General features: G+C 36.0%; 1 protein-coding gene across 1 annotated transcript; it reads left to right on the top strand.

Annotated features, from left to right (window-relative positions):
• Positions 1–10,461: 10,461 nt before the first annotated feature.
• On the top strand, positions 10,462–23,285 carry LOC145772295 (uncharacterized). Its single transcript, XM_082584162.1, has 4 exons — positions 10,462–10,531; positions 11,643–11,772; positions 18,300–18,533; positions 20,894–23,285. Exons 1-4 carry the CDS (start codon positions 10,488–10,490, stop codon positions 21,749–21,751), a joined length of 1,266 nt encoding a protein of 421 aa, XP_082440288.1. The 5' UTR covers positions 10,462–10,487; the 3' UTR covers positions 21,752–23,285.
• The last annotated feature ends 711 nt before the right edge of the window (positions 23,286–23,996 follow it).

The raw sequence follows: 23,996 nt of genomic DNA on the forward strand, positions 1-23,996 counted from the left end.
TCTTCAGGAAGAATGCAGGATACGCGCTGAGGTTTTTGTTTGTTATGCAATTTAAAAGAGCAATCATCTTAGTTCAAAAATATAGCCTATATTTGCACAAAATTGTTTGCAAGGGAAGAAAAAAGACAGATTTGTAATTAAGTAAAGACTAAATAATTGATAAAGGTTCGGATACCGTTTATTTGAAATTGGAAAATGGAGAGGATCTATATTATATGAATGACACCAGGATTACCGTTCACACAGGCGTAAAGTGTCTGATTCAAACACATGCCATTTTGAGGATTAAGCCATTGAACGTAACGGCTCTGAACGTAATTTTTGATCTGATACTTTATCTGCACTCGCTGTTATTTCAACACCGCAGTTGATTAATGTTATATTAAGAAAAAACAACGCTTTCATATGATACATCAGCTCTTTGCTTAAATCATTAGAACCATTTTCTGTTTTTGCCTTCAAGTCATTAGACATGTCGTCCTCAAAAAGATTTAATTGTTCTATTCGTTTTTATCTAGCTGCGTTGCATTAAATGCTTATGTTAATGAAGTTGGTCAACCGTTATGTTTTAGAAGCCACTTGCAATATCTTAAAACTATTACATACCTAATGGTTCAGATTTAGAAAATTCCAACAATGATTAAAGCACCTTATAAAATTGTGCATCTGAGGCTAAGCGACGGCATCATAAAATGTAAACAGTTTAATAATTCAAAACACTTGCAACAAGAATGTTGACAACGTGTGTGGAGAACTAAAGATTATAATCTTTTCCTGCGTGTCATTATGACTACTTTTTTATCACTTCCGAAATCGGATTTTTGTATGTTTTTTGTAACGTTAAACCGGTCATCATCCATCAGATTTGCGTGGTGGTATGTTTACAGTGTCTTCTTGGACTGGTAGATTACAAAACTCACTGATTACTTTTTTAATGGAGTTTATGGAAGCGTAAAAGGCTTAAAAGGCTATGTGGAAAGTAGTATATGTTAAGATCAAATGCATGCTCACGTATAAAGCAAATAGATTAAGGCTCAAGGGTAGACAAAAGTATTTTGTAATGAATTAAACACACCGTTTTCTATGGTGCGAAGAGTCAGGAAATCATTGGACGGTGTTATTCCAATTTTGTGTGAAAATAGGTTTTGTAAGTGACTGGTTAGTTTTTACTTTGTAATTGTCCAGTAAAAAATCACATTAGTACACATCTAACAAACATCATCGACTCATCGTTTGTAGTCATTGAATCTATGTCAAAAGAACGTATTTGCTGGCTGGAAAACTTAGCTGAGATCTTTTTCAATAACTGATCAAACTCAGGGATGTCACAAAGGCTTGCAGCATATCGTTGAAACAACTCCAGAAAAAAGTGCCTGCCTTTCTGTAGGCTACGAGTTATCTAGCTTACGGTCATACTGCATTCGTTTTTTCCGAATTGGAATTGAGAAGACTTGTTTCGCAAACCAGTTCCAATAGTTTCATGGTCCACCAACTGGTCAAATAGCTTCCTCAAACAAGCGTTACCCAATGACATTCTCGATGTCTGCCACACGAAGAGATTCTGTTACATCATTCCAAGAAACTCACAACATGAGTAATCAGCTTAACCACCCAGCTAGCACATAAGTTCCTTCTAACATTGATAAAATAAATATCGAATCATAAACACATCTTGTTATATCGATTCAAGCGATGTTGCGTGAATTAAGTGACCATGGATTACATTGATGATTTACCACTGTAGGTGATAATAATCTAGTAGGCGTAGGCTACTGACCATGTTTTAGTACTTTTTTCCCCAAACATTATTTTTTGTTTTGCATCAGCAATATTAGTACAACATGTTGCTGATCAAGCATAGCTGTGAAACATTTTTGTTGATAACGTGTTTTGTTTATTTAGCTGTTTTAAAGAAGAATTTGTTGTAAAAAAATAACATCTTTCTCCGATCACCGTAATAAACGAGTCTTAACTTTTTTCTGTAACGTTGCAAAACAAGTTCCCCCTAAAAGTGTTGATTGGTTGAGGCTTCGATGCAAATGGGTCGTCATAGCTAAATTTAGTTTGTTTAACATCTGTTAAAACGATGTCTTGTGAGATGTGGAGACAGGACACTATAACGTTGATCGGTATGGCCTAATGACTATGCATTCTTTAGTCCAGTGAGGTTAAAACTTTTGTTTGGCTAATAGTCACACAATTCGAGGGTTCTAAGATGCCTTTACTGATTTATTTTCCTATCCCATGATATAGCACTCTACCAGATTTTGAGAGGTGAATCTTTCTCAACACTACAAATAAGATTAATAAGAATTTGTGCAATTCATAACCTCTTGAGTCACCAGTTATGAGTAAAATTAGTCAAAACTTATTATTGTTTATTGTTTGTGCTTTCGATGAGTGTCAAACTAAAGTTTATTTGAGCTTTAAAGATACATTCGTACTATTCAACCATGCAACCATAGCTAGTCTTTGCATTGTCGCACTTCAAATAGATAGGTAGCCTCTTTTTTTATCCTGCCTGATATAAGGTTGATTAGGTTACGCGTTTACAGCCCTGCATACGTTCTTTTTTGGTAATTTTGTTGATGAATATCATAGTTATCGGCCAAGCCTATCAACCACAGCGAAGAAGTTTCATTAAATTACTTAGGGAAACTTTCCAGGTATTCCACATTAAAACCACTGTGTAGAGTATGCATATTCTTTTAAACAATCTTGTGGTAGTTGTATATGCGAAGAAAGGTCACCAGTGGTCTATGTTAAACCAAAACTCTTGAGCAATAGGCCTACTGCGTTGATGTGTGTAACTTTAGAAGCACCATTAATAGGAATGGATCACAAAATGGAATCGATTGCTTTACTATTTTTCACAAGCGTTTTATTTGGTTAAGGTCCACCTTGTCGTTTTCAAATGCTCGAAGTGTGCGCAACTGAAACTAAATTATTAATCTGATTAGGCTTTTGTTTCTAAAGGCAATGAGAAAATATAAATTTTTGCTGTCAATTAGATCAACCCGAACTCAAGCCGGAGTCAAAGATGTTGTGTGAGTCAAATATGTTCCTGATGAAACATTTATGTCATTCGTAAAATTGTGAAAAAGTAGCTGCAATAAAAAAATGAGAAAATGCACCCTACATCTAGGTTCCGTACCTCGATGTCAGGCGATGGTGGAATATAATGCGGTGATGTCACTTAATGCAATTTTGGGAATTTATGAGTCGGGGGAAAATGCAGTCATACCATAAATAGCTTATATTGCGAACACTGGAAAACGTATGATGTATGGATGCAGAGCTAGAGAAACAGAAGTATTTAGCAAGAAAGAACGTAGTTGGTGCCATTTTTTAAGTTTTGGTTTGATTCAACAGAAATTGAACCCACTAATGACTAACCCAAGTCTAGTTGAAGTGGAGGTATAGAAACGAACCAGCCAAACATCAAACTCGTGCAAAAGACGGTTTATTTTTATTTGATAGTGCGTGTCTACAAGTCAATTAACTTAAGTCAAACCAGCAAATTTTAAAGAACTGAAATTCTAGCTACAAGTAGTTTGTATTTACTGTCTCATTGCTGTTATTTTTTTAATTTCCCGTTCACACAAAGAATAGTGCAAAGTTTTTAAAAGTTGAAAGATTTTTAAGCTAAAATTTTGTAAAGCAATTAAAAACCAAACAACAAGACAGAAACCGCTCAGTTTTGCAGAGTAGAAAACTTTGTTAGCTTTTACTGTTCATACGAATTTCCTGATCGGTTTAAAGTCGTCAATATTTACATTGCTGCCGCTTGAATACAATTAGTGAATGAGATATTAGTTGAAAACATTTTGAACTGGATTTGAATTCAGTTATCGTTGCTCAAACACGACCAGTAGGTTAGACTATTGAAGCAGTTTCTAAACTAGTACAATTTTTCCGTTAATTCAGGAAATATCCAAAGCAATGTCGATCTATATTCAAGTTAAGGTCACTTTCAACTTATACTTTATGACTAGCTACAACAGATAATTTTCTATTTGGATGAGCAAGACTTGTTTTCAAAACATAATTGGCAGGTTTAGAATTTTTCTTCTCAGGTTTAGCCAACATTGTAGACGCAAACGTCTAGTGAAATTTCTTTACAGTTTAAGTTGTGGCGAGCAAACAAGGAATACGGTAGTTAACAGACCACCCCACATGAGGTAAGTATAATAACTTAGGTAGATCGTACTTAATATTGCCATTTTTTTAAACTGCTGATGGCACGATGTTAATTTGTGTCCTGGAGCCGAAATGTCGATTTGGCCTGAAAAGAAAACAAAAACAGTGTTAATTCTGAACACAGCACTTTAAAATTTGGAGACGAATTTTACATCATTGTGGCTTCAGAACAAAATTCAATTCAATCCAATTTATTTTTCTTTGTCAGAATGCAAAACAAATGATATTGTAAAAAAGAAATACAGTAACAAAACCAACAAAAGGAAAAGGTGGCAAAACCTTAATGGTTTAAGACGTGCATGAAAAGATCTAATATTGCGATATATGCATCGACAGATATAGTTAAGCACGGCCACCAAACCTGAAAATAAAAAAAGTAATGACCGAAAGATTAATCCAAAATGGAAGCTTTACTAAAAAATTAAATGAGAGAGAATTATGATGTAAATTGTAGACATTGCGGAATGTAGGTCAGCTATAACTGAACTATCACAGTCTACACAGCTAAGTTAATTATCTTTTGACATATGCAAAGAAGTTGTAAGTGGCAAAGTCCCGATAGCTCACTTGGTTAATTGTCCGACTTCAAGAACAAAGAAACTGCAAGAACGAGCTACGTTGGTTCGACTCTCGGGGTGTGCGTTGACCAACGCATTTCAAGTACAGCTTTTCATTCAGTGGCATCTAGTAGATGGAATAATACATAGACAGCAACAACAAACGGAACTTCACTTTGCCAAACTCGGTGACTGGACCTGCGTCAGTGGTTGAAAGCCTCTACAGGTACGCAACATCAACTATAAAAAGTTTACTAAATTGTTGTAGGACTCTTTGCAGTTATGATACTTGTTACAATTCTTAAAAACTTTTGAGCCACAATGGTTATAATAACTGTGTGTTTGGCTAAAAACTATTTTGAATCCAACAAAAAAAAATTGATAAAACATTCGTACAAGACTGCTCTGATTAGATGTTTATAAGTAATGTCTTCAGAAATTGGGCACTGATGGTGAAGTCTACATTCTGCTGGGTCTTGGTTTAAAGACAAAGCTGGGATTCCTCACCGGTTACAACATGATCCTGAAGGCTACTTCAAGTAATGTTAGACGTGTAATCATTGCCCGTTTTAGCTCTCCAGAGAAAATATTTAGTCATTTTTTACCGGGGATTACTGAAAAAATCGCTCGTGTCTGATTGAAAGAACGTCGAAATAAATGTGATTTATTACTTACAACACCTGGTGAAGATTTAGCTCGTTTTACACCAGACAACTGCAGACAACCAGGTTTATAAATAGCGGTATAGTCTGCTGCCTGGTGAACAATCCCATCTAGCTTGGATGGTTTGGTTTTGAGTCTTTATCCTCGGACTGACAAAGCAACTGATAGGTTATTCTTTGTAGTTTTTACATACTTGTGGAGGCGTTTGACGCAGGGCCGGTTACCGAAATTGAAATAGTGAAGTTTTCCGATAGTTGTTGAAGCGTTGTTTCCGTTGAAATGTTATTGCACTTGTAATGGCTATTTATGTTAACTAGAATATATACTGAAGATTCTATTGGCTCAAGTTTCTTTTTAAGTTACTTAATTTAATTTCTTATAAAGTTCTAATAAATTATTCACAATCTAATTGGAAAGGACAAGAAAACTTAACTATAGATTGTAATCTCATAATTTTGTTGCCAAAGTAAAAGTATAACATATGATTGAAAGTATGTGGGCTTGTGACCTGCAAAAAATACAGTACCGTTTTTCCAGCATTTCAAATCTGTTTATCAAACGCTTTGCATAATAAAAGTAATTTGCGTTCTTCTGGTGACTATTTACTAGGTTACCTCCTGATGTTAAAGATGATAACTAGCTTTTGTATTTCCGACGTTTCGTCAGTCAGCACGACTGACTTTATCAAGGTGGCTAAAACAGGTTAACACAACCTGTTCAGCAACGATGGCACAACACAAAAACGTACTGATAAAATGAATAAAGTAAGCAGCAAGAATCAGAATTAACTGGTGAACAGTCTCTCTCTGTTTTAAAACGCTTTGCATGTTAAGAAATAGTTAACAACGGCAAAAAAACTGCATTGAAATCATAAAAATTTAGTGAAAACGTGCTTTGTTGCGTGTGAGCATACTATTCTTTTATAGGCCTAATATTGTTATGGTTTTTATTTATTGTCGCTCTACAACTGCTGGGATCTTTTAGCGGCAGGGCTCATTTTTAATTTTACATCAGGTTTACGATGTTGTCACATTACCCGAATTATTCTCACTGCGTTCTTCTAGAAAGAACACAATCAGCACCGTTTTTAAAGTCTTCAGTTTGACCCAATCTGGAATGAATCTCTAATCTACCAGCACCAGTGCCAAAGATGAAACTACTCGACTACTGAGCTGGTAGTTATTTATTTGATCTGCATTTCAATTTTTTGCTAGAGAGGTATCTTTGTTGAGCCATAAGCATGCTTTTAAAATTAAAACGTTGCGATCTGCCTTGAAGCTCGATGCTGGAGCGCGCAATCCGCGCATCCCAAAAGTTCAACCATCGCTGCTCAATCCTCCAATTTCGTTGTTTGCAAAATCGGTATTTGTTCAATTGAGTCATTGGAATTTACTTTTAACAGTACACCGGAAATAATTCGATTGTGCTCAAAATTCATTTGTAGTCAAATGCTGAAACGTCAGCGCAGGAAATACCCAGGCCTGCATCAAGTAAAAATTTTTTTATTAACTGCACAAAACGTTCTACTTGTTGAGTCTGGAACAGATATCGAAGTGTACAAATATTGAAACCAGCAACTTAAAAAGTCTATTATCTAAAAAATTTCCCCGCCTATTTTAATCACTGCTTGTGTAAACAAAGTCATTCATTTTTGTTGTTGACTTGAAGCGATCAATCCTTTTTCACGAAAGCAAACGATAGAAATTAGAATGATTCATATGATGTGTGGCAAAACACTTTTCGAAAACAAATTCTAAAAGAGAGTGGACGAATGAGAACGCAATCGATAAATTGTCTTTGTTACAAACCGTTTCTGACTCTACCTAGAATCGAACCCAGACCCTATCTAAACATGGGGAAAGACTCTTGCCAGCCGATCACTGAGACACACTGCGTTTTCAGAAGCTTCTGGTCTGTTTTGCGCTTTCACAGAGAGGCAATTATGAAAAAAAGCATGCGTTACTTGGGAATAATTTAAACGCTTATCTGCTTTAAAGATACGTTTCAGTTACATCTGTATCAGCCTTATAGTGAAGACTCAGACTTCATTTTACTTCAAAAATGGTTTATTCTAAAAAGTTTGCAGTTTAGCTGGCAGCAGCCAAGGTGGCTGTAAAAATGGCGCAGTGGCCTTCTATACAATATACCTGGCCTTCAATGCAAGATTATTTTCGATAGGAAGAGAGTGTTTTAAGCAACAACCTATCTTGCGATTATCTTTAAACGCAAGATGAAACAAGCACTTATCGAAATGAATTCAACGCAAGGCGTGGTCAATAAGCACGCACTTGCTGCAACAGCACTGACCAGACGTTCGGCTGAGGTGGCAAGAGCATAGGTATTACTTGCAAGCATTTAAAATTTCTTTTTCAAAATTTAACGCCGAGTAAGAAACGATCAAAAATAGCATTCATTGTCTAACTCTGATATATTTTATGTAAGTTATATACTACAGCATATAGAAGGTTGATGTATATCGAAGTCAGCAATACAGTTAAAGCTAGAAGTGCAAGTATAAAGCAGTTGGATGCGTGCCCAAGCCAGGGATCTCTGAAGTACTGAGGTATTCTGAGGTCCCTGGCCCAAGCGCTTAATTAAGGCGTCTTGGTGACGCTGTGAAAGTTATTATCTCAAGACCTATTGCGAGTGCATGGTTGCATCTTGCCGTAGCGCTGAATGGCATGCTTAAAGATAGACGCATAAATCTCCTTGTTCTTTTCTGTTTCATGTCGTTTGGTTGTGCAACTGATCTGTTTCATCATGTTATTTTAACTATTAGTTACAATGACGAGTTGTCACAGCCAGAGCTGTTGAGAGGATATTTAGGGCCCGGTACCAATAAGATTTTCGGGTCCAAAATCGGGCACTTCTAAGAAGAATGTCTATTGTCAAATGTATGCGGTGATCAAATTTTTGGGCCCCATGGAAAAGTTCCGGGCCCCTAAAGCTATCCAGGGCCCTGGTCCAAAAGTACCTCCTGAGCCCCCTGACAACGCTACTTGTCACAGCAAGCGAAACTCCCTTTTTTTCATTTTAAGCTAAGGGTTGATATCTTTTCCGGTGTGTTTTGTTTTTCTTCTAAACCGCTTTTTTCACCTTGTTTAACAATTTGTTTTGCGCTGACGACTGACTATTCTAAAAGTATCCAAGTAAATTAATAAAATACATCTTATGATGGTCATGTGATGGTACATTTAAAAGACGTAGGCTACTTGGAAGCTCAACAGCATTTAGTTGTATTTCGTCATGGTGAGAAATAGAAACGAGTGATGCTGATGTACATGACTTGAAAAATATTTCAGATATATTTCCTGATAGCTATTAAACTTTTAACATCTTCTTGGCAATGTTCAACTCTTAAGCAAATATACGTTCGTTGATATGAAAGCAAACACAGAAGCTGGGGCGATGATATTGAATCTTTCATATTTTAAAATTGTTTGCGTACTTTTAACGTCAGGAGACAACAAAAAGATGAAAAGAGTAGAAATCGTGTCTCTGCAGTCAAAAACTCAGAGGTCAAAACCTCATTCAAAGTTGCTATAGGCTGCCAGTGGCAAGATGAATCAATGCAGTCAAGTAGCTGCTTCAAAATCACTTGGATACAAAAATAGGATACTATTTTCCAGACTTGACTTATTTGTGATGTTTAATCCAGGGTGTGTGTAGGTCCCCAGACAGCAAAACCTATCATTTTACATTGATTTAACGTCTGCAGACGGAATGTGAGGAAGTTTGCTGACTGGGTTCAATTATGACCAGTACCGAAGCATCAGGGTCTGTGCGAGAGAGTATAAATAGTAGCGCAGCCTACACTTTTCCGGAAAAATCGTATTTCTGAAGCAATATATAAGCTGAAAGGGAGAATATTTGCAGTTACTTTATCAGAGGTGAGATTGGACCTTTCCTTCAACTCTTTACTTCCCAGAGAAGATTTTATAAACGGATTGTTGAAAGCATAAGATTTGCACATATAGCAGATGAACCATGAGCTGCTCATATTGCAGCAACACCATTGATTGGCGCTATTACAACTACAAGTCCTTCAGCAAATTGAGTTGTCCAAAAACTCTTGTATCTACTGTACAGTCTTGCGCTTTCAATCTTATGAAGCATTTTAAGAAAAAATCAAAATGTTATGTGTTAGGTACTTTATTCGACAAGAGACAGATATTTTTGTATAACCTGTATAGGCTGCTTTTCAATGGTGAGTCTTTAGGAGCTACTGAAGGTGAGAGGTTAGGCCCAGAAAAAGAGTTCAAGTTTATCTATACAATACAATGCAATATATTAAACAGCGGTCGCACTTTAAACTGGGTAGCAATTTAAAATTGTTGGTTTGGAAATTGAGCGTATGATTGATTATTTCCTAAGTCGATATACCAAAGCAATAATGCGCCACTGTGTTGTATTTTAGTTTTTCATAAATTACATTCGATTTACAGGTTCGTCACGCTGTAGATATTGCAGAACTGTGACATATGCGTTAAAAGAAGCTATTTCAAAACTTGTCACTGCATGAAAATGGTTTGACCTGTGAAAATCATTGCTTTAAAAATTAAGCTTAGGATTTAGTATTGATTACAACTTTTTTTTTAATTATTTTTGGTACGAGATTTGAAAAGGGCTGAGAAGATGTCAAGTGTTTCATTTTTAAATTTTGAAAATATGACAACCTGGCCTTCAACGTATTGGACTGTGGCACCTGGAAAGGATTATGTGACAAACGTTCCAGAAGTTACCAACACTACAGCATCAGCATATCAGGAAGAGAACCACAGACTTACTGCCTTCCAATTATCCGCCATATTGGTCCCGATATTTTTCGGCATCATTTTTCTTGTTGGAGTTGTTGGAAACACATTGGTCATTACAGTTATGTTGAAGATATATCAACCACAGTCTCAAGGCCTGAACTCTACAAACCGTTTTATTTTAAACTTGGCAATATCAGATTTATTTTTCCTCTTCTTTTGCGTTCCTTTTCAAGCCGTCATTTACAGTACAGAAGAATGGCCTTTTGGGGCTTTCATGTGTGTTTTCTGCGAATTTTGTCAGAAGGTATCCATGTTAGCAAGCGTCTACACCTTGGTGGCGTTATCACTGGACAGGTAATCAAGTTTATCATTTCTTATTTTACTTAAAAAAGGGGTTATAGCTTAGCCTTAGGTTAATTACTCTTTTCTCAAACAGACTGATATGATTGGTACAAATTTCATACAGTCCACATTCCTTTAATGGTACAAATTGATAGTTTTGTCGGGAACGCTTCAAATGTTAACATCAATTTTGCATTAGTCTTATATTTATTAGCCTTGTAAAGCATTCGTCAATCCTTCCCATGATTAATTATTTATATATACCCAAGGACATGACTTTGATCTGTGTGATATACTGACAAGGCTATAGCATTACATCTTGCTCGCAGTGAATTGATATCGGAGAAATACAATTTAATTTCGTTTCCAATGGATTAAGTCCCTTTTGGCAGTGTAGCGGCGTCTCTAAGGTTTTGATCATGCCATTAATGCGATTTTTGAATGTTTTGTGGCATGTTCACTCATAAATTAAAAAAAAAAATAATGCAAATTGGAAAAGTGTCTTTTACACCTCTTTGAAATGATTTTCAAGGTTGCTTTCAGCTCTTTTTCTTTTTGTTTTACAATTGTGAGCTTGATGGCTGTGGAAAGAGAAAAGAGTCCACTGTGTTCTTCAGTTAAAAAAACATTATTTAGTGTGCTTGATCGATATTAATACCCAACTGGGAATCAAGCTCCATGCGATAATTTTAAAGTTTTTGTTTATCGTTTTACGTATTTCTTTATCACTTTTATGGGGTTGCTGTGGCATATAAGATGTCAAAATACTACCTTATTTTTAAGGCACAGAGGCTTTGTGTCAGTAAAACACTAAATATTTTCGACCTTTCTAAACAAATTAATAATTCAGTGTTGAACATTTTTTGTAAAAATATTGTTTGCACATAACTTGTTGTAAATCTATGTGTCTAATGGTTAGAACAAATTTTAATATCGCTTTACATTTTTGTTTGAAGTGCTTGACCTTCTAGTGAAGATACTACTATACTGTATCTATAAGGTTATCAAATACCATTTTTAAAACACTTGGCTGGTACGCTGAAGTTACTGGATAAGTTGGCTTCTCCAATAAAATGCTAACAAAACAAAAAATTGTTTTAAAGCCATTATTTTTTATCTCCAGGTATTTTGCTGTAGCATTCGCCACTTCGGCGAAACAGATTCGCACACGCAAAAACTCTATGTATTGTTTGGTGACAATATGGGTGGCTGCCATCGGCCTTGGAGTACCAGCACTTTTGACAAGACAACAGGTGCAGCAATACAAATAGCATATTTGTTTACTTTTCGATAACTTTATGATGTTATTTTTATCCCGGATATAAACCCCTACGCGTCATAGTGGAGCCTATTTCAATGATTTTCAACCGGTGTTCTTAGGAACACTAGTTATACGTGAAAGATACGTGTTAGTTAAAACAAAATTAAATGACTGACTGATCATCAAGTGTTCCAGAAGAAATTTATTAGTTTGACTCGTGTTTCATGAAATACCGGTCGAAAATCAAAATTACAAGACCATCATTTTGTTTTTATGCAGTTTCTGCCTAAATATCAACTTTGTGCTTATCCCAACAGGCCCACATACCGCACTGACAGAAACTGAATGTGAATAAATTGTTGTTGTGTTGTTTATTTTGTATAAATATAAAAACTGCGTTTTGTATTTCGCAAGATATTTTAATGCGTAACGTGCTCTTTGACTCAAAAAAACGTTGAAAAACGTTGATGTATTTAAATAAAAGCAATAAACTTGACTGGTTGTTTCTGTAATTTTCCGCAAAACACTAAAATGTATTTAAAAGCAGGGTAGGCTATGTAGTCCTTTTGCAAAAACAAAACACCTTTTTTTTATTTTATATAATCACCAGCTGTCTTCTCATTTTTGAATTTCTTGTGAATTTGGTGGTGTGTCTATCTGCCTTCGACATCTCAAAACAGCAATGTTTTTAGATAATGAAAAGGTGGTAATGGAAAAGCATTTGGAAAAAAATTATCAATTTGACAAATGATGTTGGTTTTCATCAAAATATGAAGCCGAATGTCTGCCCCATGTTTATTTTCATAATATGCTTTCCAATAAATTGTAATGACGACTAAGCAATTTACAAACAAGAAATATCACCTGTCTTTGACAATTTTCTGCCTTCTGTATTTGCTAAGCAAATAAACCTAACATTGATGTCACAAAAATTATCCATTACCCATTACTAAACAACCGAATGACATCCTTGCTGTTATACAGGACACATTTCCGTCTTTTTCTTTGGGAAACATGTCAACTTTTGCTTTATCTCCTTAGAATGAATTTAACTATTTATCTTGAGTTAGTCATAAATCTGTGAAAACAATTTATTTAACAGCCTCATTCAATTTATAGGGTCTCATATTTCGTTTGAATGTAACACATAAATTTTGGGAGTAGACTAATGTACCATGAATATAAGCTCTAGGTACAACAAAACAAGCTTTATGACAATTCAGATTTTCACGTCTAGGCCTACTCTGCCAAGCCACAAGCCAGCTTTCATTTTTTGTTTTTTTTTTGAGAACACAAAACAAAGGTAGCCTATACACTATCTCAGCACAGCAATCTGAACCGAATTTTTTGTCTGAACGAAGATGATCATTTTTACCGATTTCAACTTTCAATTTGTTTTTACTGATAATAATTTAAATGTTTTTCGGTCCTACAAGATAAAATTGCAGCAAGTCAACAATAAAAAAAAGATTAAGCAAGAAAAAAAGAAGCAAATTTTAGTCACACAAGTACCACTTCTAGGCTACCCGGCCTACAGATAGTAACGCTTCAGTCAATTTTATAAATAGATCAAAATAACAAAGTACAAACATACCTTGGCTTGCGTACAGTTATTTTGCTCAATCAAAAAATTATTGAAATAATGAACAAACAAATAACTGCAAATAGATACATATTGCAGAGTTGTCAAAAGCGTAGCTTGTTTTCTAGATTGCGCAAAAAAGTGATATTCAGGAATAAAATGCTGCCATTTTTTTTCGTTCCCGCTTAAATTGTCTTGGCATTTTCAATTATGAGATTCCTTCAGATGATGACACGCATTGCGTTCATGTACTGCAATGTTTTGCAAGCTTTACATAAGTTATTATCATATCAAAAGCTGTCAAAAGATGCAAAAGATGCAGTATGTGGATTGTTGAAGTTATTGACTCGATAACAAACAAATTGGATGAGAGATTTGACCAAGATACCTTGCAGTTTCTTTGTGATATAGAAAAGGTGATTTTGGTTGGAACAAGGGAAAGAATGCAGCAACTTTGTCTCTTAAAGAAGGCACTAAGTCAAAGCTAAATGGGGATAATGATGTTTCTCGGGATATTGATGTTAATTCTCTCGAAAACGAACTCAAACTGTTAAAGAATATAGCCACGTCACCTTCCATGATTGAAAGCTTTGTGACGCTATCTGGTGTAAGCAAAGCCCTCAATTCTACTTTGAGAGGCATTTACAAAAATGTATTAAAACTGATACAGTTAGGCTATACCTGACAATTCCAATGTCCAATGCTACTGCAGAAAGGTATTTTTCGTGCCTCAGACTGGTGAAAAATCACTTGAAAAGCAGATTAACCCAAGAGCACTTGAACCATAGCATGTTCTTGCACATTTACAAAAACTTGATCGATCAGGTTGATCTCACCTCAATTTTTCAAGAATTTATTGCTTTCAATGATCGTAGGATTAACTTTTTTGGGAAGAAATTTCAAGTGTAATACAATAGCAGTCCCCTATAGATTCGGCTGCATAGCTTAGTAGTAAGAGCACTGGAACGACGTTCGAAAGTGTGCCGCTTCGACACCGCTCAAGATCATGCGGCTGTGTCTTTGAAGGTGGTCAGGAAGATTGGCTTCCTTGCCTTCCTGTCCACTTAATTTAAATCGTCAATCACTGAGATGTTGAATCAAGTTGGTTTGACTTTGACTGCTACGCCTCTGGGCCCGCCTACTTTTAAAATGGTTCCTACATGCCTGAGCAGATTCCGTACTTTTCAAACCGGATGTTAACTTTTCCGCAGTGGCTTTAGTCAATTTGCAAAATACCGCGTTAAAAGGATTACAGTTTTACGCGTTTTATGGAGAAAAATGATTTTGTCCCTTGAGAAAGTAGGTCGGCAATTGTTGATGTAAAATATAACAGTGTTTATTTAACTGTGTTCCCTTGGAACCTCGTGCAATAATTTATATTGATTGTACTGTATAATAAAACTGCATTTAAATCCTGAAATCATTAACTGCAATCAGTTGTTACTTCTTGGAATATATCCTGACAGCATAATCTGTCCATTCTACATTGATTTAACGTCTGCAAACGTTAAATCAATGTAAAAGTGACAAGTGTTGCTGTCAGGGTTATTCATCTATTCGAGCCTTGTTGATGGAATCTTTGAATCCTCATCTATAATATTGATCCTTTTTCTCAACAAAAGCACCATGAATGACATCGAAGAGGAAAATCGATGCGCTCTTTATTATGAAGCTGAAAAATTGAGCTTCTTCTCTCGTTTTAATGTTGCAACATTCAACACTAATGTAAATGTCAAAGTCATTTTAGTAGAAAACCATGTTAGTTACGCGCATGCGTTTTGATGCCAAGTTCTTTAAAGAATTCCCTGATGTCATTATATCATATTTTACATTTTTGGCATCTCTAGTCATGCTTTGCTCAGCAGTGCATATTTTAAGCTTGGTCATCTTAATCAAGGTGGGGGACAGCCGATATCTCACCAAAATTGTTAAGGGAAGCATAAATTAATTCAACGAGTTTTGTTGTCTTTTTTATCCCAGAAATTTGTTTTAAAGGAAAATTGAACTAACGACATAAATAACAAAAAACAATTAGAAGTTTAGAGAAATTTACAAAACGTCTTGAAGCTTTATAGACTTCGTCACCGTCTTTAAGGCTATAAATATACATGTTTCATAAATGCAACTACATAGTTATAACTTTCTTGCCTTCTGTGGTTGTATTAAAATTAAAGGCTCTAGCAGTGGCGTAGCCAAAGGGGGGGTTTTGGAGGTTACAACCCCCCCCTTTGACACGCGTGTGACGTCACGATATTGAGAATGATGCTTTCAGTCTAAAAAAAATTGCCTAATTTTAAACAAAATTTCACTAAAAGAGCGAGTTTTGCCAATACCAAACATTCAAACATTTCAGCCAGGAATTACCAACAAGAAAACATAGAGACTTAGCTTTATTTCCAAAAAATGCCGAAGAAAACATGATCTTATCCTTTTTCTATGCCACCGGACAGCACCACTTTACAGGAATATTCGTACCCACATTTTGGTTGAAAATGCTCTCAGAATGCACCAAATTCAAAGTAATTTTTCAAAATTATCTGGGGGAGGCCCCCAGACCCCCCGCCGCTGGATCGTCAAACCCCCCTTTCAAAGTTCCTGGCTACGCTACTGGGCCCTAGTAAAAATGTAATTTCTAGTCGATTTAAAAGTGCACACAATAAAAAAAAGGCCAGCCCAAATGGTCATCCATAACATAAATATGTGAATAAAATTACTGGAATAGATATCACTCAATATGAATAACTCCAATTAGAGATATTTCTTTAAAATCTTTTGCTATTGTTTCAAATAGTTTTTGTTGTCATTAAAGCTGTCTTTCGTGATTGATTTGATGTTTATGAGACAGATTTATTTTTATTTTGATCAAAGGTACTTATCTTGGAAATATATTGATTCGAAAAGTACAAGCAGGACAAAATTAATTCGTTTTCCTCCTTAAAATTTATTATGAGATTTTTTACGCTAATAGAGTTGTTTTAGATGTTTATTCAATTATTCCGTTTATGGTTTAGCATTAAACAAAATTAAATGTTAGATATTTTTACCTCTACAAAAAAAATTTTTCACCTTGATTCGAAGTCTGCAAACATTGAATCAATGCCAAAAAAGGGATTTTTTAGTTGATTATTTTTTGTAGTTTTTATTTAGCGTTGCTATTGTATTAACAAGCGCAGAATCATTACATTCTTACACACCGCATTAGTCAACGCCATACAGATTTTGTCAACATACTTAATGGATTCACGTTGTCGATAAATTTCGTTTCGATTTTTGGAAAATATGTTTTGAAATATTCCAATCTATAATTGTTCTGTCAATTGCTTATTTTGGTACGCGATTCTTTTATTGTCCAGAATAAAAGCAGATTGTCACTTTATACATCTTGTGATAGTTCAGCTTAATTTGCACCAGTAGAACGCATCATGTTATTTAACTAAATGCCTGATGAACAGCCTCATTCAATTTTCTTATTAGGTACATATGGCACAATTTAGGATGCAATTTATACTTCGCTCTTTTCGTTGTTTAAAATAAAAAAAGTAAAACATTTAAATTTGTCTATCCAGGTCTAGGAAAAATAACACTACTTTTGAATAATATATCCACAACTTAATTTGCAACAAAAACAATTCATTTTTGAGTTCTAATTTCATCAGTACAGGCGAAGCAGACTTATGCTAAACGATTTTGCAACATTTACTTGTTAAAATCAACAAAATCTTTTAGAAGCCTTGACCTGACAGTGTAACCCTGTAGCAATAATGTGTGTTATGCAAAGTGACTGCATTGAAAAGAATTTTTCATGCACCTAACGCAAACTGGCGGTGGGACGGCGTAACGGATAAGGCGTTAGCGTTCCAATTATGCAAACCTGGTTCGACTCCTGGCTTCAGCTGGTTGTTGAAAACATCGCTCACCTCTACTTAGGGTGTAATAAATTGGGTAGGCATAACTGCTGAAGGAAAAGCGGCCGAGAGAAAGTAACTGACCACCCTACTCTCCTTAGTGCCGAAGGCTTAGTACAATGAGAACCTTATCTTCTCATACCCGACACTTGAATCAAGTATAGGACCACTTTAACCTTTTTAACCCAAACATTTCTATACCAGAACGACCGAAGATTAGAGCTTATAATAGATAACCAAACAATTAGTCAATGTAGCTTAATTTACGAGTTGCAATTATTTGCAATTATTATAATCGGCATTACTTGTGATTCCTGAGGCTTTACTTCAACAATGGTGTCAAAGCATTAGAATCAATAACGCTTATCTTTTTTTGACACTAATGACTCTCATTGACATTCAACAGCCTCATTCAATCTTCACTAATGACTTTCATTGTCTTTTAGCACATCACATCAGTGTTGTGAATACAGACAGTGGGAGACGGATTTTTGGAATGTTTATTGCAACAATGTCGTGATTTTATTGACTAAAGTGGCAAAAGACACATAATTTCCATTGTTTACATTTTTTTCACTGTACATTTTAAAGCCAGGTGTCGTAAGTGTGACCACATTGCTTCTTTAGCACCGTGTTTCACACCGTGCGTACACTAAGCATGAAAAAAAATTTAAACAGGAAACATTTCCTGTTTTAATGGAAACTTAATTAATTACAATTGTTTTAATTAAAACTACATCCGTGTTCAGCTGATCCGTCACGCTTAAAGGGTTACGTTTTTTTCTGATTTATAAAATATGATGGCTTAATTTTCTATCTTATATAAAAAAAATATTGAAGTTAGTAATGTAGTGTTTTGTTTAAAGTGCGCTTGCAGTGAGGAGTAAAAAAGTGAAATTTAGAAATGACTCTTATGATGTGGCCAGAAAAAATGGTGTTTCTCCCTCCGTAATGTAAGGTCCATGGTAACAGTACATGCTCTTTCGCTGCAGTTCAGTTTGCAAAACATTACCCTTTTATCTTTGATTTCAGATCTATTACAATAATTCAACGCTTTGCATTATCAACTTCAACATGCCAACGCTGTACAGAGTATACATCGCCGTCATATGCGCCATTGGTTATGTTGTTCCTCTGTTCCTCATATTCTGTTGTTATGTCGGAGTACTTCGAGCGATGTCCAAAAATGCGAAGAACATCGCCGCATCAGGGAACAAAAGCTCTCAAAAGTCCAGGAAGAGAGTTACAAAGATCGTTATCATGGTGGTAAGAATAGTATCGACCTACGATGTTTTTCCTTGATGCGATTTTATTATCATCAGTAATAGCGTTGACAGGGGTCCAGGGGGTACTTTTGGACCTGGGACCAGGGTGATTTTAAGGATTTGGAAGCTTTACGAGAGCCCGGGAACTTAAAGAAACCATCGTGTATTCTTTGGATGTAGTGCGTTGCTCTTGGAAATATCTAGAGGCCAGAAGATGCCATTGGTGCCGGATCTAAGTTATTCTTTTAACGGCCCTGATTATATCATTAGACTACTTATAAAATAGAATATCTGTAAAAGTTGCGACTTTCAAGCTATTGTTCTTAAATCTATATACTTGATTAGTTTATTTATTATTCATTGCTTTAGTCATTTACAGACTTTGCGCAAAATTGGCGAGTGATCAGATAACGATACCTGTAATAAAATTGGTGTGGATAAAATAGGAAAAGTGGATAGCATTATAATGAAGATTGGAAACATTTTGCTATCTGAAAAATGCTCCCAATAAAAAAAGGGATTTTGATTTAGCATCTTTGTCACGAATATAGGCTATAGGACAAGAGACTAACACCAGGGGAAACCGAATTCATTGAATTTGAATATATTTTGAATGAGTTAGGAAAAGGCGATTACGATTGTATGGTTAGTTGTTACGAAAGCATAACAAGGACTGAGAAATGGTTGTTACAGAAAATAGAGTAAAGAAAGTGGAAAACCAGAGCTGAGTTGACAAATACTTTAGAAAAGAGATCTTCATGTGGTTAGGTTGAAGAAGGAAAATGTAAAGCGAAAGGATTTTGAAAAAAACAAACAAGCCAACTCCAGCTCTGATAAGTGAGGTTTTTGTCTAGAAGTCCAGCAAATAGAAAGGAACAAAGAAGATATCAAATCGACAGATTGTTAAAGAAACTAACATTTTTGTTCACATTAAAACGAGTTGTCAAATTTTTCGTTTCTACAAGGCCCCTACTTTTCACAAACATCAAACGTATTCTCTAAACTGTATGAGCAAACGAAAAAACACTGAAGAACAAATTCCCGTTTTCAAGTTTCAGTTTATTCCACCGCACGTGAAATGCTATAAAATATATTCAACTATTACATTTCTTTTCCTTCATCGTAACAATTTATTTTACAGCTTTCTTTATATAAGGTACTGTATAGTTCATGGCGAGGATGTGTATTTATCACTTTATTAGTAAGAAAAGATGTTTGTCGTTTATGAAAATGCCACTTTACCACTTGTTCCTTATCACTGACGTCACAAGGCACACAAACCACCTGTCAGTCAAAAAGGCAAATGGTTGCAGTTCATCCACTATATCCAAATGAGAGTTTAATTTAAGCCAGAGCTAATATAGCTCCAGGAACTTCTAAATTTGGCACCGGAGCTTTTCTAATTTTTATCAAGGAGAGTCAATCGTTACTAGGTCCAGTGAATACAACAATAGCCTACGCTAAGTCAAAAAAGAAAAATTCTGATAAATTTGTTTATTTTAACGCTTTTGGTTTCGTTTTGATGCAACATTTCTTACCTTTGTTTGGTTTCATTTTTAGATTAAGTTTCCAAGCGAAGAGTTTCGTTTTATTCTGTTGGATTCGATTTTACCACTTTCACTTTATTTTATTCAATAAATGCATTTTTTTGTTTCGTTGCTTTCAACTAGGCCTACAAACGAAGGAGAATCTTCGAGCGCAGAAAGCTTTCTACCCACACTTTAAAACTTGTGGCTTTACACCATTTTCTTACAGGAATTAGCAGCTATTTAGATTTGTGGGTGCCCGATACCAAGATGTCTCAGTAAAAAAGTTCTCTTCATTTCGTTTCGAAGTATTTTACTTGTGACTTTTATTTCATTTCCTTAAACAACATTAATCTGAACCTCTTTACTAACTAACGCTTGGCAAGCTACACATTTCGGAACTAAACTAGATACCTAATGTAATTAGCGATTGGTGTACACAGCTTTTTAAATAAGAATATAAAAAGACTCTTTAGATAATTTTAAGAGAGTGATTTTGAATGTGATGTCCATTTTCTCGAATTGATCTGAGTTTTGAGTAGTCATTGTATCCCAACGGTTGATAAGTGGTTGAAGATTTAGATTAAGTGAACGGGAAGGCAAGGAAACCAATCTTCGTATCTACCTTCAGATATGTCTTTATTGTCCTGCAAAAAAATAGCCTCATGCTTTTGAGAGGTGTCAAACCTGCGCTCTTTCGAGTGCCTTACCAAGGGTCTCACCCTCTATGCAAAGTTGTTTGAACTTTTAGGTTTAAGCTTTGGTTGAAAAACAAAAAAATGAAAGAAAATCAAATGGCATTTAGCTCACACAAAATCGTTCTTATGTTTTTCAGGTCATACTTTTTGCCATCGATTGGTTCCTACATCATCTGACCATAATGTGGGTGCATTTTGGAAACTTTGTATACAACGAAGCTACCTACGTGTTGAAGGTCCTTGCCCATTGCTTGTCCTACGCCAACTCATGTGTCAACCCGATCATATACGCCTTCGTATCAGTCCGCTTCAGAAACGACTTCAAAAAAGTCTTCACTTGTCAGTACTTCAGTGACGCTTTTGGAAGTATGAAGCTTTATTCTCGAAGAATGGTCGCTTCTATGCGTCACCAAAAACGAAGCTCGAGTGATCGAGAAAGAAAACTCTTTGAAATGAATGGAAATGTCGCAGAACGAAAACTTCGCCCTAGAGCGCCTGTTTTAGGTCATGTGTCCACAGATGTATCCGACTCCGGTTGCAACCATAGTAGAGTCACTGTATCCTGCTCTTTGTGCATGTTTGAAAAGATCGATCCTCATGATGCAGATCAAAAGGAAGATAGTAAATTACTCAACAGCAACTCAGAAAACCAAACTATTTCCAACAGAGAAGTCACAAAAGCTCAAGTTCTTTCCAACGACAAACACCGAATTGAAGTGAAAATAGAAAACAATGTCCCTTGTTCCCAGATAAGTGAGGAATCAATTGATTCTGGTGTGACGACCACACCAACACACATGTCTTCCAAAAACAACCACTTTGCTGCGAATTGTAAGGAAAAGACTCCTGTATTTGAAAGTAATACAAGTTGTGATTTTACTATAGAAGTTGCTCCAAAACATACTTTCAAATCCAAAAAAAAGAAATCAAAGATGAACCAAGAGAGAATTTGCAAGTTGAACATGGTAGATGAGGAATCATCAAATATGTTTTGAACACACTTTTTGTAAATAATTACCTTTCCCTTCTACACATTTTATATTAGGCTATCATCAGTCAGTCCTCTTCGTGTGAGCCTCACAATTTTCAAACTGTTCGCACAATGTAGGCTACAATGCGCTTAATGGTAGGCTATAACTGACTATACCGCACCAAATACCAGCCGAGCCAGCAATTTTTTTTTCTTCAATCTTTTGGTGAGGAAATCGTTCACGAGTCAGCTCCACAATTGAGCTTGTTGGATAAATGTTTGGTCTTGAATCTTTATCATCGGACTGACATAGCCTTGATAGGTTATTCCTGGTAGTTTCGCATACTTGTAGAGGCTTTTGACGCAGAGCCAGTTAACGAGATTGACAGAGTGAAGTTTCCGATTGTTGAATTGTTGTTGCCGAAGAATTATTCAATCCACTAGGTGCCGCTGAATGGAGAGCAGTCCTGAAATACGTTGCTCAAACGCACACTCAGAGAACTGAACCAGCGCCACTTGATCTTAAAGTTTCTCTGCGCACAAAGTCGGGCGCTTTGCCACTGAGTTAACGAAGCGGAGATAGGTCGATTTGCGAAAAGTTGTGCACTTTACTTTTTTATTAATGACACAAACCGTCCCAAGTCCAACAAAGTCATGGTTTTTAGAAAAGTACATTTTAAGAGACATTTTTAGGAGGTTAATGTAGATTAAAACTTTTAAAATTTCATGTCCCAAAGACTCAAGCTCGTGATATAGCCTACACTTTGGAAAAGCTGCAAAACATACCGTATTTAAAAACACAAACTTCAGCAACAGCATGACGGTTTTCGAAAACTTCAGACTTACCGTAGCCTACGATTTGCTATTAGCAACGATTTAAACATTCCCTACTTGTGCTTCAGCAACCAATCATTCAATGCTACACAGTCAGGCCACGCCAATCCGATAAACGAACTCGCTAAACCATTTTCAGTGTGGTGGGGTCATTGGGTTGTATCAACATGAAAAGAATAAATATGAAAAGATTTTCAAGAAATTGTTTTTTGCAAATTTGTGTAGTACAGTAGTAGAATCCGATTGTCATTTCTCTCAATGTAAATGTAAAGCAAAGACAAAGCTGCTGGAGGGCAATCGCCCCCTAAAATCTTTATCTTGACCCCCTCAAAAAAAATGTTTTTGATGCTATTGCAAAGTTTTAATACCATTACGATGTATGCCTCCGAACAGTAGCTTTTTTTCCTCTCACAAAATTATTTCTAGCTACATTACACATTCTCTGATGCGTGCACTGACAAATTATTTTGCAGTACACTGATTGGGAGAGTATACTGACTAACTGTGTGGTCAATTTTCAAACACAAAAGTGGTGCATAAAATAAAGAAATCGTCACCCGCCTACATTGCAACTGCGAGTATAATTGAAGACCTGAATTGTAGAACTACTGTACTTAAGTCACATTTTTTTGAAATTTAGTTATCACCAAAAATATGCTGTACAATGGTCAATGCCTGTCTCCGCGCAAAATTTGATTTAAAAAAAACGGCTTTAACTTCGACATAACGCACTCTGGTATTTGCATAGGAATGAAAGATAACCACCTTGAAAAAAACTTTACCTTAGCTGTATCTCAAAAGTTGTGTTTTGTTCCACTGTAATGTAGTTATTCAATATGTTTCTCGGCAGCCGATTTGTAGCAAGAATTGACAGCGATAGACACGTGTTTCGCCCATGGCTGGGCTCATCAGTATCGCACCGTATTCTGCCACAAATTTATTCGACCACCGCTTTACCAGTCAGTTTAACTCTTATCTTTGTGGAAACAAAGAAAGAGCCAACAAAACCAGCAGGCGCCAGGGCAGAGGACATGTGAAGAGAGGGGCGTTCTTCCCGGCTATCAGCACAAGGCTGAGCACTCGCTAGTACAGCGAGCAGCTGCGATTCGCTAACCATAACGGTGTAGCTTCCACGCAAGCCATTCAGACTTTCCAATCAACGATATGTTTCTCGGCAGCCGATTTGTAGCAAGAATTGACAGCGATAGACACGTGTTTCGCCCATGGCTGGGCTCATCAGTATCGCACCGTATTCTGCCACAAATTTATTCGACCACCGCTTTACCAGTCAGTTTAACTCTTATCTTTGTGGAAACAAAGAAAGAGCCAACAAAACCAGCAGGCGCCAGGGCAGAGGACATGTGAAGAGAGGGGCGTTCTTCCCGGCTATCAGCACAAGGCTGAGCACTCGCTAGTACAGCGAGCAGCTGCGATTC

The sequence above is a fragment of the Aplidium turbinatum genome, chromosome 6 (genome assembly GCF_918807975.1).
Source record: "Aplidium turbinatum chromosome 6, kaAplTurb1.1, whole genome shotgun sequence".
Taxonomy (NCBI): domain Eukaryota; kingdom Metazoa; phylum Chordata; class Ascidiacea; order Aplousobranchia; family Polyclinidae; genus Aplidium; species Aplidium turbinatum.

Coding starts and splice junctions, on each gene's coding strand:
- LOC145772295 (XM_082584162.1), top strand. CDS start 10,488: ATGTTAGCAAGCGTCTACACCTTGGTGGCGTTATCACTGGACAG. Junction 10,532..11,642: donor GTGGCGTTATCACTGGACAG/GTAATCAAGTTT, acceptor TTTTATCTCCAG/GTATTTTGCTGTAGCATTCG. Junction 11,773..18,299: donor CACTTTTGACAAGACAACAG/GTGCAGCAATAC, acceptor CTTTGATTTCAG/ATCTATTACAATAATTCAAC.